At 44.0% G+C, this 12,506-nt stretch overlaps 1 protein-coding gene across 2 annotated transcripts in view; it reads left to right on the top strand.

The window, feature by feature from the left end:
* The window catches only part of LOC133382839 (24-hydroxycholesterol 7-alpha-hydroxylase), a 36,257-nt gene that overhangs the window by 10,871 nt on the left and 12,880 nt on the right, over window positions 1-12,506 (top strand). For both annotated transcript variants that reach the window (XM_061622352.1, XM_061622351.1), the window contains exons 5-7: window positions 4,994-5,087; window positions 5,741-5,839; window positions 10,296-10,386. In XM_061622352.1, coding sequence (XP_061478336.1) covers window positions 4,994-5,087; window positions 5,741-5,839; window positions 10,296-10,386 — 284 coding nt within the window. The remainder of the gene's footprint in view (window positions 1-4,993; window positions 5,088-5,740; window positions 5,840-10,295; window positions 10,387-12,506) is intronic.

Below are 12,506 nucleotides of genomic sequence, written 5' to 3'. Positions count from 1 at the left end.
GGGGAATTTGATCCAGGGAACAGAAGGACTGCATGGAGGGAGTGATGTTTCCAAGGATGGTTCCTAATTTGCTCTCATAGTTAGTTGTGAGCCATTCTACAGCAGCCCACTGTGAGCGTGTACACAGAAGTGCTTACGTATGCCTAAAACATCATTTGGATCCTGGCCTGCAGACTGCAGTAAGCCCTGATTGAAACTTCCCATGTCACATTACAAGTGGGGATCTTGTGAGGAATCAGAAAAGTGAACAACACTGCCTGCTTTCCTGTGAACAGAGTTGGGACTGGAAGTGAGCCTACCTTGAGCAGGCAGCCTCTGCTCACAATGGATTCTGCTCGCAACACTTAAGTGGCGAGCAGAGAAGGGGGAGTGGTAGCACCATTCCTCATTTATCAATGCACTTTGTTTCTGAACGCCAGCAAGGCAGGTACTTTCAGCCTCACTGATCAGCATGAGCTGGGAACTTACTACTTTTTCTCTCTTTCTGCTCCAGTAGGAACTAATGGTGCCACTGATTCTTATGGAGATTTAATGGAACCACCAGGGTGAAACCACAGAGTAGAAGCTGTAGGCCATCTTCCATGGGTCACCCACTTGAAGTGGGACTTTGGAGTCCTACCCTCTGATTTTGCTGCCACAGTCTTGACTGCACTGAAAAAAATTACAGTACTATTGCTGCTCTTTCTTCAGCAGCACGCTCTGTTTATGTTTATGCAGACCATTTAGGTTGTGGTTGTTGCATGCCTTCAAGTCGATTCAGTGACCTCCAAGAGCATCTGTCACGAACCCCCCTGTTCAGATCTTGTAAGTTCAGGTCTGTGGCCTCCTTGATGGAATCAATCCATCTCTTGTTTGGCCTTCCTCTTTTTCTACTCCCTTCTGTTTTCCCCAGCATTATAGTCTTTTCTAGTGAATCATGTCTTCTCATGATGTGTCCAAAGTATGATAACCTCAGTTTCATCATTTTAGCTTCTAGTGATAGTTCTGGTTGAATTTGTTCTAACACCCAATTATTGGTCTTTTTCGCAGTCCATGGTATGCGCAAAGCTCTCCTCCAACACCACATTTCAGATGAGTTGATTTTTCCATTATACGCTTTTTTCACTGTCCAACTTTGACATCCATACATAGAGATAGGGAATACCATGGTCTGAATGATCGTGACTTTAGTGTTCAGTTATACATCTTTGCATTTAAGGACCTTTTCTAGTTCTCTCATAGCGGCCCTCCCCAGTCCTAGCCTTCTTCTGATTTCTTGACTGTTGTCTCCATTTTGGTTAATGACTGTTCCGAGGTATTGATAATCCTTGACAAGTTCAATGTCCTCATTGTCAACTGTAAACTTACATAAATCTTCTGTTGTCATTACTTTAGTCTTCTTGACGTTCAGCTGCAGTCCTGCTTTTGTGCTTTCCTCTTTAACTTTCATCAGCATTCGTTTCAAATCATTACTGGTTTCTGCTAGTAGTTTGGTATCGTCTGCATATCTTAAATTGTTGATATTTCTCCCTCCAATTTTCACACCACCTTCATCTTGGTCCAATCCTGCTTTCCGTATGATATGTTCTGCATGTAGATTAAACAAACAGGGTGATAAAAGACACCTTGTCTCGCACCCTTTCTGATTGGGAACCAATAAGTTTCTCCATATTCTGTCCTTACCGTAGCCTCTTGTCCAGAGTATAGGTTGCGCATCAGGACAATCAGATGCTGTGGCACCCGCATTTCTTTTAAAGCATTCTATAGTTTTTCCTGATGTACACAGTCAAAGGCTTTGCTGTAATCTATAAAGCACAGGGTGATCTCCTTCTGAAATTCCTTGGTCTGTTCCCTTCCAATGTATGTTTGTGATATGATCTCTGGTGCCTCTTCCCTTTCTAAATCCAGCTTGGACATCTGGCATTTCTTGCCCCATATATGGTAAGAGTCTTTATTGTGGAATCTTGAGCATTGCTTTACTTGCATGGGATATTAAGGCAGTAGTTCAATAATTACTAGAGCTGGGATAGGGAACATTTAATCTAGTTTACTTGATTCTGGCAAGAAGGATTTAAGTGCTCGCAGGCTGGCCCAGTCACCAGAAGGCCAGTGTAGGAAGAAAGGACCCTAATGTTTGCGATATGATCTCTGGTCCTCTTCCCTTTCTAAATCCAGCTTGGACATCTGGCATTTCTTGCTCCATATATGGTAAGAGCCTTTGTTGTAGAATCTTGAGCATTACTTTACTTGCATGGGATATTAAGGCAATAGTTGAATAATTACTGTATTCTCTGGGATCCCCTTTCTTTGGAATTGGGATGTATATTGAACGCTTCCAGTCTGTGGGCCATTGTTTAGTATTTGTCAAAATTTGGACTGATTCAATCTCAGTAGCTTGTAGCAACTCTATTGGTATGCCATCTGTTCTTGCTGATTTGTTTCTTCCAAGTATTTTAAGAGCAGCTTTCACCTCACAGTCTAAAATTTCTGGTTCTTCATCATACGGTTCCTCCCTGAATGAATCTTTCATCCTGGCATCTCTTTTATAGACTTCTTCAGTGTATTGCTTCCATCTTCATTTTATTTCACTTCAGTCAGTCAGTGTGTTCCCCTGCTGATTATTCAATATCCCTACTCGTGGTTTAAATTTCCCTTTCATTTCTCTAATCTTTTGGAATAGGGCTCTTGTTTTTCCCTTTTCGTTATCCTTTTCTATTTCTATACAATAACTATTGTAATAGTTCTCTTTGTTCCTACATACTAGTTGCTGTATTGTTGCATTTAGGGTTCTGACCGTGTTTCTGTCTCTTTTCCCTTTTGCTTTCCTTCTCTCTTTAACCATTTTAAGAGTTCCATTGAGGTCTTTCTTTTTAACTAGATGTATTGTCTTTTTGCATTCTTCCCTGATAATGTCTCTGACTTCACTCCATAGTTCTTCTGGTTCTCTGTCAACTAAGTTTAAAGCCTCAAATCTGTTCCTTATTTGATCTTTATATTCTTCTGGGATGTTATTTAAATTGTATTTTGGCATTATGATTGCTTTGTTCTTCTTCTTTAGCTTTACTCTGATTTTTGATACTTCCAGTTCATGATCTGTACTGCAGTCTACTCCTGGTCTTGTTTTCGCAGAAAGTATGGGACTTCTCCATCTTCTGCTACAAATTATATAATCCATTTGATTCCTATATTGACTATTTGGTGATATCCACGTGTACAGTCGTCTTTTTGGTTGCTCAAAAAATGTGTTTGCAAGAAACAAATTATTGGCTTCAAAGAATTCAATAAGTCTTTCCCCTGCTTCATTTCTCTCTCCTAAGACCCATTTCCCCACAATTCCTAGTTCTTCTCTGTTCCCGCCTTTTGCATTCCAGTTCCCCATGATTATCAGCACATCTTGTTTTGGTGTGTGATCAATTTCTTCCTGTACTTCTGCATAAAATATCTCCAATTCCTCTTCTTCTGTGTTCGTCGTTGGAGCGTAGACTTGGATGATGGTTATGTTAATAGGTTTCCCAGTTAATCTCATTGATATCACTTGCTCAGACCTTGTGTTGTAGCTCCTAATGGCTTTTGCTACATCACTTCTCACTATTAAAGCAACCCCATTTGTTCTTAATTTCTCATTTCCTGCATAAAGTATTTTGTAGTTCCCTGATTGAAAATGTCTCATTCCCGTCCATTTTAATTCACCCACGGCAAGTATTGTAATATTGATATGTTCCATTTTTTGCTTGACAATTTCTAACTTTCCCTGGTTCATGCTTCTCACATTCCATGTTCCTATTGTGTGTGTCATACAAGTCCGGACTCTTGTTTCGCATCTGTGCGCATCAGTCTTTGGGCTTCCTTTCAGCTTTGACCCATAAGCGTCATTGGTCACAGCGTTACTCGTACTTTCCTTTGTTCTTCTAGGACCATCTAGGAGAAGAGCTATTTTCTCTGGCTTGAAAGAAAAGAAACAGAAACAGGCCCGTTCATGTGGTGGATTGAACAATGTGTTGAAAGTTTCACTTCTGTCAACGCATTGTCTTGCTGTGTACTCTGAATCTGTTGACCATTAGAGATGATAGATATACAGTAGGGCCACACTAATACGGCAGATTAGGTTTCAGACCCCCGCCGAAAAGTGAACCCCCCTGAAAAGTGGATCAGCTGTAGTGCGGGGGTCAGGAACCTAACCCGCTGATCACACCAGAGGAGGAGAAGATCAGATCTTCTCATGGGGAATCTGATCACGCCAGAAGAGATCAGCTGTAGCACGCTACAGCTGATCTTCCCCTCCTCCAGTGCGATCAGCTCAAGCGGGGAAGTCTAGTCGTGCCAGAAGAGGAGAAGATCAGCTGTAGTGCACTATAGCTGATCTTCCCCTTCTCTGGTGTGATCAGCTGGAGTGCGGGGAGCGCCGTATTAGCGGAATGCTGAAAAGCGGGGCCCTACTGTAGTTAGTCAGTTGAAAGGGCCCCTCCTTGAATTCTCTCCTTGTTACTTTCCTCAAATTTAAACATGCCTGTGATTGGTTAGACTGATATTCTCAGTGCTATCATCACTTCCAGTTCCTCCTCCTCCTTCCCACAATTCTCTCTCTCTCTCCCTTTTGAATTCAGCTAGTGCAGATGATTAGGCTTTCCTATCCATGTGTATTTTCTTAATAAAATGAGTTCTTTTTGTTTAAGATAAACACTACTATTCATATTGTTTTTATAACATTGAACACATAAAGCAACTCTCTTCACAATGACCCCACCCCACTCCAGATTTTCGTATTTAAGGCAGTTTGCTCCAAGGTAGCCTAATTCTTTATTAGGTCACATGGCTTGCCACTCAGCCACCCCTAATTACAAGCCCATTGCTTACTCTGGAGACTGCATTGCTCAAACACAGTGCAAGTGTCTGCTGCTGTGGTTTATTGGATTTCTGCAACTGAACATTTGAAAGTTTAATAACTTGTTTATTTTGAATTACTTTCTGAGTACAGATTATCATATGTACTTCATTAGATTTTTTTCCTTCCTAGAAAGTGGTCTAAATCCAAAAAGTGGCTCTTAAAAAGTTTTGAAAAGGTTGTGCTGCATGCAGAGAAAAATAATCCTTCAGATGGCTGTTCTAAGGTAAAACCCTTCATGAGGCTTTTCATGTTGATATTATTTATAAAACACTGAGCTAGGCACTGTACAAATTAATACTATGCCAAAACCTTTGCTTCCTTTCTGGCAATTTTGAGGGGGCTTGGAGTGAAGACAGAGGCGGGGGGGGTAACTTTTAAAAAAATTGCAGTGGGAAGTTGCTTTTACTTGAGAACAGGGATGAAGAGCCAGTGGTCTTCCAGTTGGCGGCCAATAATGTCTGGGGGGCACAGATTCCCTACCCTTGCCTTACAGACCTTCACACCACTGCAAGAGCAGGCAGGATGTTTGAAACATGTTGCAATGGGGAAACAGGCCCAAACCCACAGTACATAAGGAAAGAGCAACACACATTGTCCCCTGTGAAATAACTTCTAAATTCTCGCCTTCCCTGCAAAAGAGACAGAAAATATTACCTCTTTCGTACGGAACAAAGAATTTCATGAAAATTGTGGGTGGGGTGCAGTACAGCACTAGTATAAATTAAAAATAAAAAGAACTTCCTGTCAATGGCTCTTTTAAGTCAGACAACTGCTTATAGAAATAGCTTGGGTTCAGAAGTAAAATATTACTGCTCTCTGAACGTGTCAATAGCATCCTGTTTGTTTCTTTGGTTTGTGTTCTTTTGTTTTTAACAGACACTGCTGCAACATCTTCTAGACAATTTGCAAGGAAAACACTTCAGTGCTGCTTATGGCCTCTTGCTCCTTTGGGCATCTCAAGCTAATGCAATTCCTGTAAGTATGAGTTGGACAGTAAACTGAATCAGGGAGCACCTGCAGTCCTAGCCTGTCATGCCCCGGCCTTGAGTTCAGAGTCAGAGGAGGATGAGCCAAGCCAAGCCCAGTTTCCTCGCCAACCCCATTAGATTCAGATTTGGACTCACTGGTGTGTTTTTCTTCATTATGTATAATGCAAAATTTAAGCTTAGGATGTTTTATAGATTGACTTACAAGCCCCTGTGACCACACTAGGCATGGCTTTTCAAGCGAAAATGTTGCAACAACTCGACAGATCCCCGGAGACCATATAAGTGGACTCAGGGTAGGCTCACTACTTGTGCAGGAACTGTCTCCTGGATTGGGACAGGGCAAGCAGACACTCCTTCACAGGGACTGAGGGAAGATGTTTGTGCTTGTGCATTCATCAATGCATACGTGGAGATAGCTCAGCCAAGTCCCCTCCAGCCTCCTCCTCTGACTCCCTCCCCCCAGGAGGTTGTGATGGGGATGACTTGGGAGAGCAACCAGGGCCAGAAAGTGCAGCAGCAGGCATCTCCTTGACCGGCTCTAAATCTTTGGTGGCAACAGGCACCTCTGGGATGGGGCTGTCGCTGGCCAGATTGCTGAAGTTCTCCCTGACCTCAGCCCCCTCTCTCTGCAGACCACTAGCACTCTCCCCAGAATCCCAGTCCTCCTCCTCCTCCTCCTCCTGCTTGCTTTGCCATGAGTTCTTTGTGCGGCCCATGACACCCAGGGCTGCTGTACTATCTGCTGAGATACTGACTGGCTTCCTGATACTGAACCAAGCGACTGCCAAGCCTGATTAACATGAGGAGTCAAGTACCTCCTACTCCACCATGCAGAGAGCACACAATGTGGGAGGCCACCTAAAGGAGAAGCATTTGTCTACAGGCCAGAGGGAGGGCCTTTTAAGGATTCAGATTCTTCTGGATGGTGGGTAGTAGAATGAATGCAGGAACTTTGGACCAACCTGCTCACTTGGCACTTTATGTGGTACTGTAATCACTGGGCCACCTTGCCTCATGGGTACCTGCTAGGCTTGCCAGGTTCAGGGCCTGAGACTGATCCTGTATCTTTAGGAGAAGACAAAGTCAGCCAAGTGCAGGTGTTATTGCAACATTGTAATGGGGAAAACCACAAGGTGGAATTCTCCCTTCCTCCTGCACAACTTTTAAAGATACAGAAGACTTCTTGGTTGCCAGGCCTGGCCTCCAAGAGGTCTTCTGTATCTTTAAAAGTTGTGCAGGAGGAAGGGAGAATTCCACCTTGTGGTTTTTCTCATCACAGTGTTGCAAGAACACCTGCACTTGGCTGACTTTCGCTTCTCCTAAAGATACAGGTTCAGTCTCAGGCCAAGAACCTAGCAACCCTAGTACCTGCTGTGGATGGATCTGAACCTCAGCCGTAGAAGGATTGCTAAGCTAAACAGGCAGGCAATAGTGTTACATTTAGTTTTAGTGTACCACAGTACCTGAGAGTGGAAGCAAGCTGGGGCTAACTGGTAGGTTCTAGGACAGAGAACAGACAATCTGTACTGAGATGGAAACTACTGAGGCTTGAAACATTTGTGTAGGGAGATGTGTGTTCTAAGTTCTGCCTTCCTGGAGGAGATCAGCCTTCAATTAAACGGGTAGCACCCTGCTTCTGTACCTGAGACATGCATTCTGGCATTCAGTAGTGGTTTGGAGTGTTAGGCTCTGGCCTGAGAGATCAGGGTTTGGATCCTGACTCCAGCCATGACACTTGCTGGGTGACCTTGGGCCAGTCACCGTCTCTCAGCCTAACTTACTTCACAGAGTTGTTGTGAGGACAAAGTGAAGAGGGAGGAGAACCATGTACGCCACCTTGAGCTCCTTGGAGGAAAAGTGGGGTGTAAATGTATGAATAAATACTGCTGTCTCTGGGCCTGACAGTAGCAAATATGGGGTTACTGGAGTAGATGGCAGTTCCTGGAAGAGAAGCCATAGGTGTCTATGAATGTTTTCAAGGAAACATTTTTGGGAGCAAGGAATAGATGAAGCACAGTTCCTTGGCGTTTTTTCCCCCTCCAGCTGAGGAAAAAAAATGCAGTAGCTACTTTCTAAGATGGCCTATGTATAGAGAAGATCTACTCCTCCTCAGGGTCCGTGATGTCCCATTACTCTGCTGATGCAAAACATTCTGAATCAATCATCATGCCTTAGCAGCATTTAAAGGCTAGATGTTACCCTGAACCCGTGAAGGTCATTGAAAATGGCAGTCTTGTGTCATCATGTCCCCATCTTCCCAGTAATGTGTAGAAAAGCAAATGACTGCCACTAGGAGAGTCCTCCCACTGTTGCACTCAGGGTGCCAGCCAAAGGTGAGTGCCCCAAGGATCAGTGTTGGGGCCTGTGCTTTTGAACTTGTTCATAAATGATCTAGAGTTAGGGGTGAGCAGTGAGGTGGTGATGTTTGCTGATTATACTCAATTGTTTAGGGTGGTTAAAACAAAAAAAAGAATGTGACGAACGCTACAAAGACCTCTGCAACCTGAGTGAATGGCAGGAAAATGGCAAATGAAATTCAGCATAAACAAGTGTAAAGTGATGCACGTTGGGGCAAAAATATCTTAGTTTCACATACAATAGGGCCTTGCTCATACGGTGGGTTCCGTTCCAGACCTCCGCCGTAAAGCGGAAATTGCCGTAAAGCGAAACCCATTGATGATAATGGGAGGCGTCGTGCAAAAATGACGTCAAAATGACGTGTGACGGAAAAAAACCGCTGTAAAAACAGAACAAGAGCCTTAATGTGGGGACTTTCCCTAACTGAAAGCCGCCGCATTAGCGAATCGCTGTAAAGCGAAGCGCCGTAAAGCGGGGCCCTACTGTATATATTCATGGGGTCTGAACTGGCAGTGACTGACCAGATAGAAGACCTTGGGCTCTTAGGGGATAGCTTGAAGATGTTGACCAAGTGTGCGCCAACTGTGAAAAAGGCAAATACCATGCGAGCGATCATTAGGAAAGGAACTGAAAATAAAACGTGCCAATATCATAATGCCACTACATAATTCTATAGTGCGATCATACTTAGAATACAGTTCTGGCCAACTTACCTCAAAAAGGATATTGTAGAGCTGGAAAATGTTCAGAAAAGGGCAACCAAAATGATCAAGGGGATGGAGCAACTTGCCTATGGGCAAAGTTACATTTTGGGCTTTTTAGTTTAGAGAAAAAGTGAGTAAGAGGAGACATGATAGAGGTGTATAAAATTATGCATGGTATGGAGAAAATGGATAGACAAACATTTTTCTCCCTCTTTCATAATACTCAAACTATAATGTCCTCCTTTGGAGGAAGGTGCAGAATATAAATCTAATAAATAAAATAGAACTCTGGAACGTTAAATGAGGCTGAATGTTGGAAGATTCAGGACAGACAAAGTATTTTTTCATGCCGTGCACAGTTAATCTATGGAATTCGTTTCCATAATGGACACCAACATGAACGGCTGTAAAAGAGGATTAGACAAATTCCTGGAGGTTAAAGATACCAATGGCTACTAACCATGATGGCGTTATTTATAAAAGTATTTATATATCCTCCTCTTGCGAAACATTAGGGCAGTGTACAACAACATAAACACATTTCAAAGCAATCCAAGACAATCGGTAAAATGACTGGCTACTCAAGAGATATTTTAAACAGCCGCATAGGCCTGTCAGCACAAATAAATCTTCAGGAGATGCCTTAAAATCAAAAGTGAGGATGTTCTACCTCCAATGTCAGAGGCATAATGCTTCTGAATATCAGTTGCTAGAGCCCACAGGAGGGGAAGAGGACTCTCGTGCTCACATCCCACTTGTGTGCATCCCACAGGTATCTGGTTGGCCACTGTAAGAACAGGTTGCTGGACTAGATGGACCGCTGGCCTGATCCAGCAGGCTCTTTTTATGTTCTTATGAGCCCTGTGACTAGAATAAAAGTCAAGTTTAAACATCCAACCAAAGTAACACAATTTTTGGCCCTATCAATTTCAATTAGAGATATTTAAGCACATAACTTTCTTTCATTTAAATCAGTTGCACCTAATAGTGTTCAGATTCGGCCAGTGTGCAGATACAGTTTAATCATTAGTAAGACAGTTAGAGGAATGCAAGTTGGATTGTGCCAAAAGCCTATCTAATCCAGTATCCTGTGTCCCCTGTAACTAACCAGATGCCTCTAAAAGGTTACAGTCAAGACATGAGAGCAGTAACACTCTCCCATGTGTTTCACAGCAGGTGGTATTCAGAGACATGTTGCCTCTGAAGGTATTGTATAGCCACTATGCCTAGTGGCCATTGATAAACAAATCCTCCATGAAATTGTCCAACCCCCTTAAAGACATCTAAGCGAGTGGCTGTAACCACATCTTGTGGCAGCAAATTCTATGCAATAATTTGCTCAGGTCATTTTTTTGACAATTTCTTCTGGTCTTTCTTCAGATTTCATTCTGGACACTTGCATTTATTCTCTCTCACTCCTCTATTTACGAAAAGGTCATGACAGAACTAGAACTGGTTTATAGCAAATCAGGTAAATATGCCCAAATACCTAATTAAAGCTTTAGAACTGTTTGGAACAGTTTCAGATACTTGCAGGTATGTGATGTATGCCATAGGCACTGATATTTTAAGGATCATATTCAACCAATTTACATGTATCGGTATTGGTATTGGTATTGGATGTAGTTTAAGGATGACAAGATGCTTATTTTAGTGTTGAGACATGCGTTCAGAAAAAAACAACAAGCTGCTTCTGCTTCAGGTACATCTTGACACTGAAGTAGACATTCATATAGAGGGGGTAGAAAAAGAGGAAGGCCAAACAAGAGATGGATTGATTCCATAAAGGAAGCCACAGACCTGAACATACAAGATCTGAACAGGGTGGTTCACGACAGATTCTATTGGAAGTTGCTGATTCATAGGGTTGCCATAAGTCTGCAGACCTGGCATGTATAACGGAGACCTGGCTGGACGAAGCCTCGGCACCTATTCTAGAGGCGATGTGCCCGCCAGGTTTCCGTTATGCACATCAGCCGAGGGAAGGAAGGCGGGGAGGGGGAATGGCTGTCATCTATCGGGAGTCCTTGGTCTTTGCCAGGTCTCCTCTCCATGGGACCAAGTTTGTTGACTGCATGTACTGGAGGTTGGGCTCGAAGGGCAGTTTAGGGATCCTGCTTGTGTACCGCCCACCTCGCTGCACGGCAGAATCCCTGGCCAAGGTGCTAGAGGTGGTCTCGGGTGTGCGCATGATGTCCCCAGAATTGTTGGTGGTGGGTGACTTCAATGTGCACGCTGAGGCCACTCTCAATGGAGCCCCTCGGGATTTCCTAGAAACCATGACTTCCTGGGAACTGCACCTTAGTAATGCTGAGCCCACCCATGTAGCCAGTCATGCTCTCGACCTTGTATTTGTCCTGGGAGAGGAGAAAAGTGCTCTGAAGTTAGGGGCCATTACTTTTACCCCTGTGTCATGGTCAGACCACTATCTGGTAAACGTAGACTTCTCGATGCCGCACACCCTCTGCAAAGGCACAGGACCTATTAGAATGGTCCGCCCCAGGTGCCTGATGGATCCAGAAGGATTCCTGACTGCGCTGGGGGATTTGGAACTTGCTGAAGGTCATTCAGTCGATGCCCTGGTGATGGAGTGGAATACAAGGATCACCGGGACATTAGACCGAGTGGCCCCGAAACGTCCTCTCCCCCTGAAAAGATCCCAGACAGCACCATGGTACACACCACGGTTGCATGTTCTGAGGCAGGAGGTGAGACGACTAGAACGCCGGTGGCGTAAGTCCCGCTCCGAAGATGCCCGGACACAAGTTAGAGCAGCAGTAGCTGCCTATCATGTGGCAATAAAGGCAACAAAGAAAGATTACTTTGCTGCCTCTATTGCATCAGCAGAGTGCTGTCCCAGGAGGTTATTCCAAGTGGTCCGAAGCCTGGTCGGTCCAGTTGCTCAGGAACCCTTGGAATATTCGAAGGCCTCCTGTGACAATTTAGCAAAACACTTTGCTGATAAAATCGAACATCTGAGAAGCTCGATTTCGCATACTGTGAATGCAGACAGTGGACCAGAGTTGACCAGTCATAATGTGATCCAATGGGATCAGTTTCGGCCTCTTCCTTCTGAGGATGTGGACAAGGTGTTGTCAACTGTGAAGCCTACCACCTGTTTCCTTGATCCATGTCCATCATGGCTCGTGATGAGCTGTAAAGAGAGATTGGGCGAAGGGATCAAGGCGGTGGTAAATGCATCCTTGAATGAGGGTGTATTGCCATTAGCCCTTGAGGCAATTATAAAGCCCATCTTGAAAAAGCCCTCCTTGGATCCCCAAGATCTAAACAACTTTCGCCCAATTTCAAATTTACCATTCTTGGGCAAGGTCATTGAACGAGTGGTGGCCAATCAGCTGTCAGCGCACTTGGATGAAACGGATTATTTAGATCCATACCAATCGGGGTTCAGGACTGGACATGGAACTGAAACAGCCTTGGTCGCTCTGGTGGATGATATGAGAATGGCACTAGATAGGGGAGAATTCACCTTTCTGGTCCTCCTTGATCTCTCAGCGGCTTTCGATACCGTCAACCACGGTATCTTACTGGATCGTCTGGAGGGATTGGGAATAGGAGGCACAGTATTAA

The sequence above is a fragment of the Rhineura floridana genome, chromosome 4, assembly GCF_030035675.1.
Source record: "Rhineura floridana isolate rRhiFlo1 chromosome 4, rRhiFlo1.hap2, whole genome shotgun sequence".
Classification (NCBI taxonomy): domain Eukaryota; kingdom Metazoa; phylum Chordata; class Lepidosauria; order Squamata; family Rhineuridae; genus Rhineura; species Rhineura floridana.
This window is presented reverse-complemented; position numbering and strand designations above follow the sequence as displayed.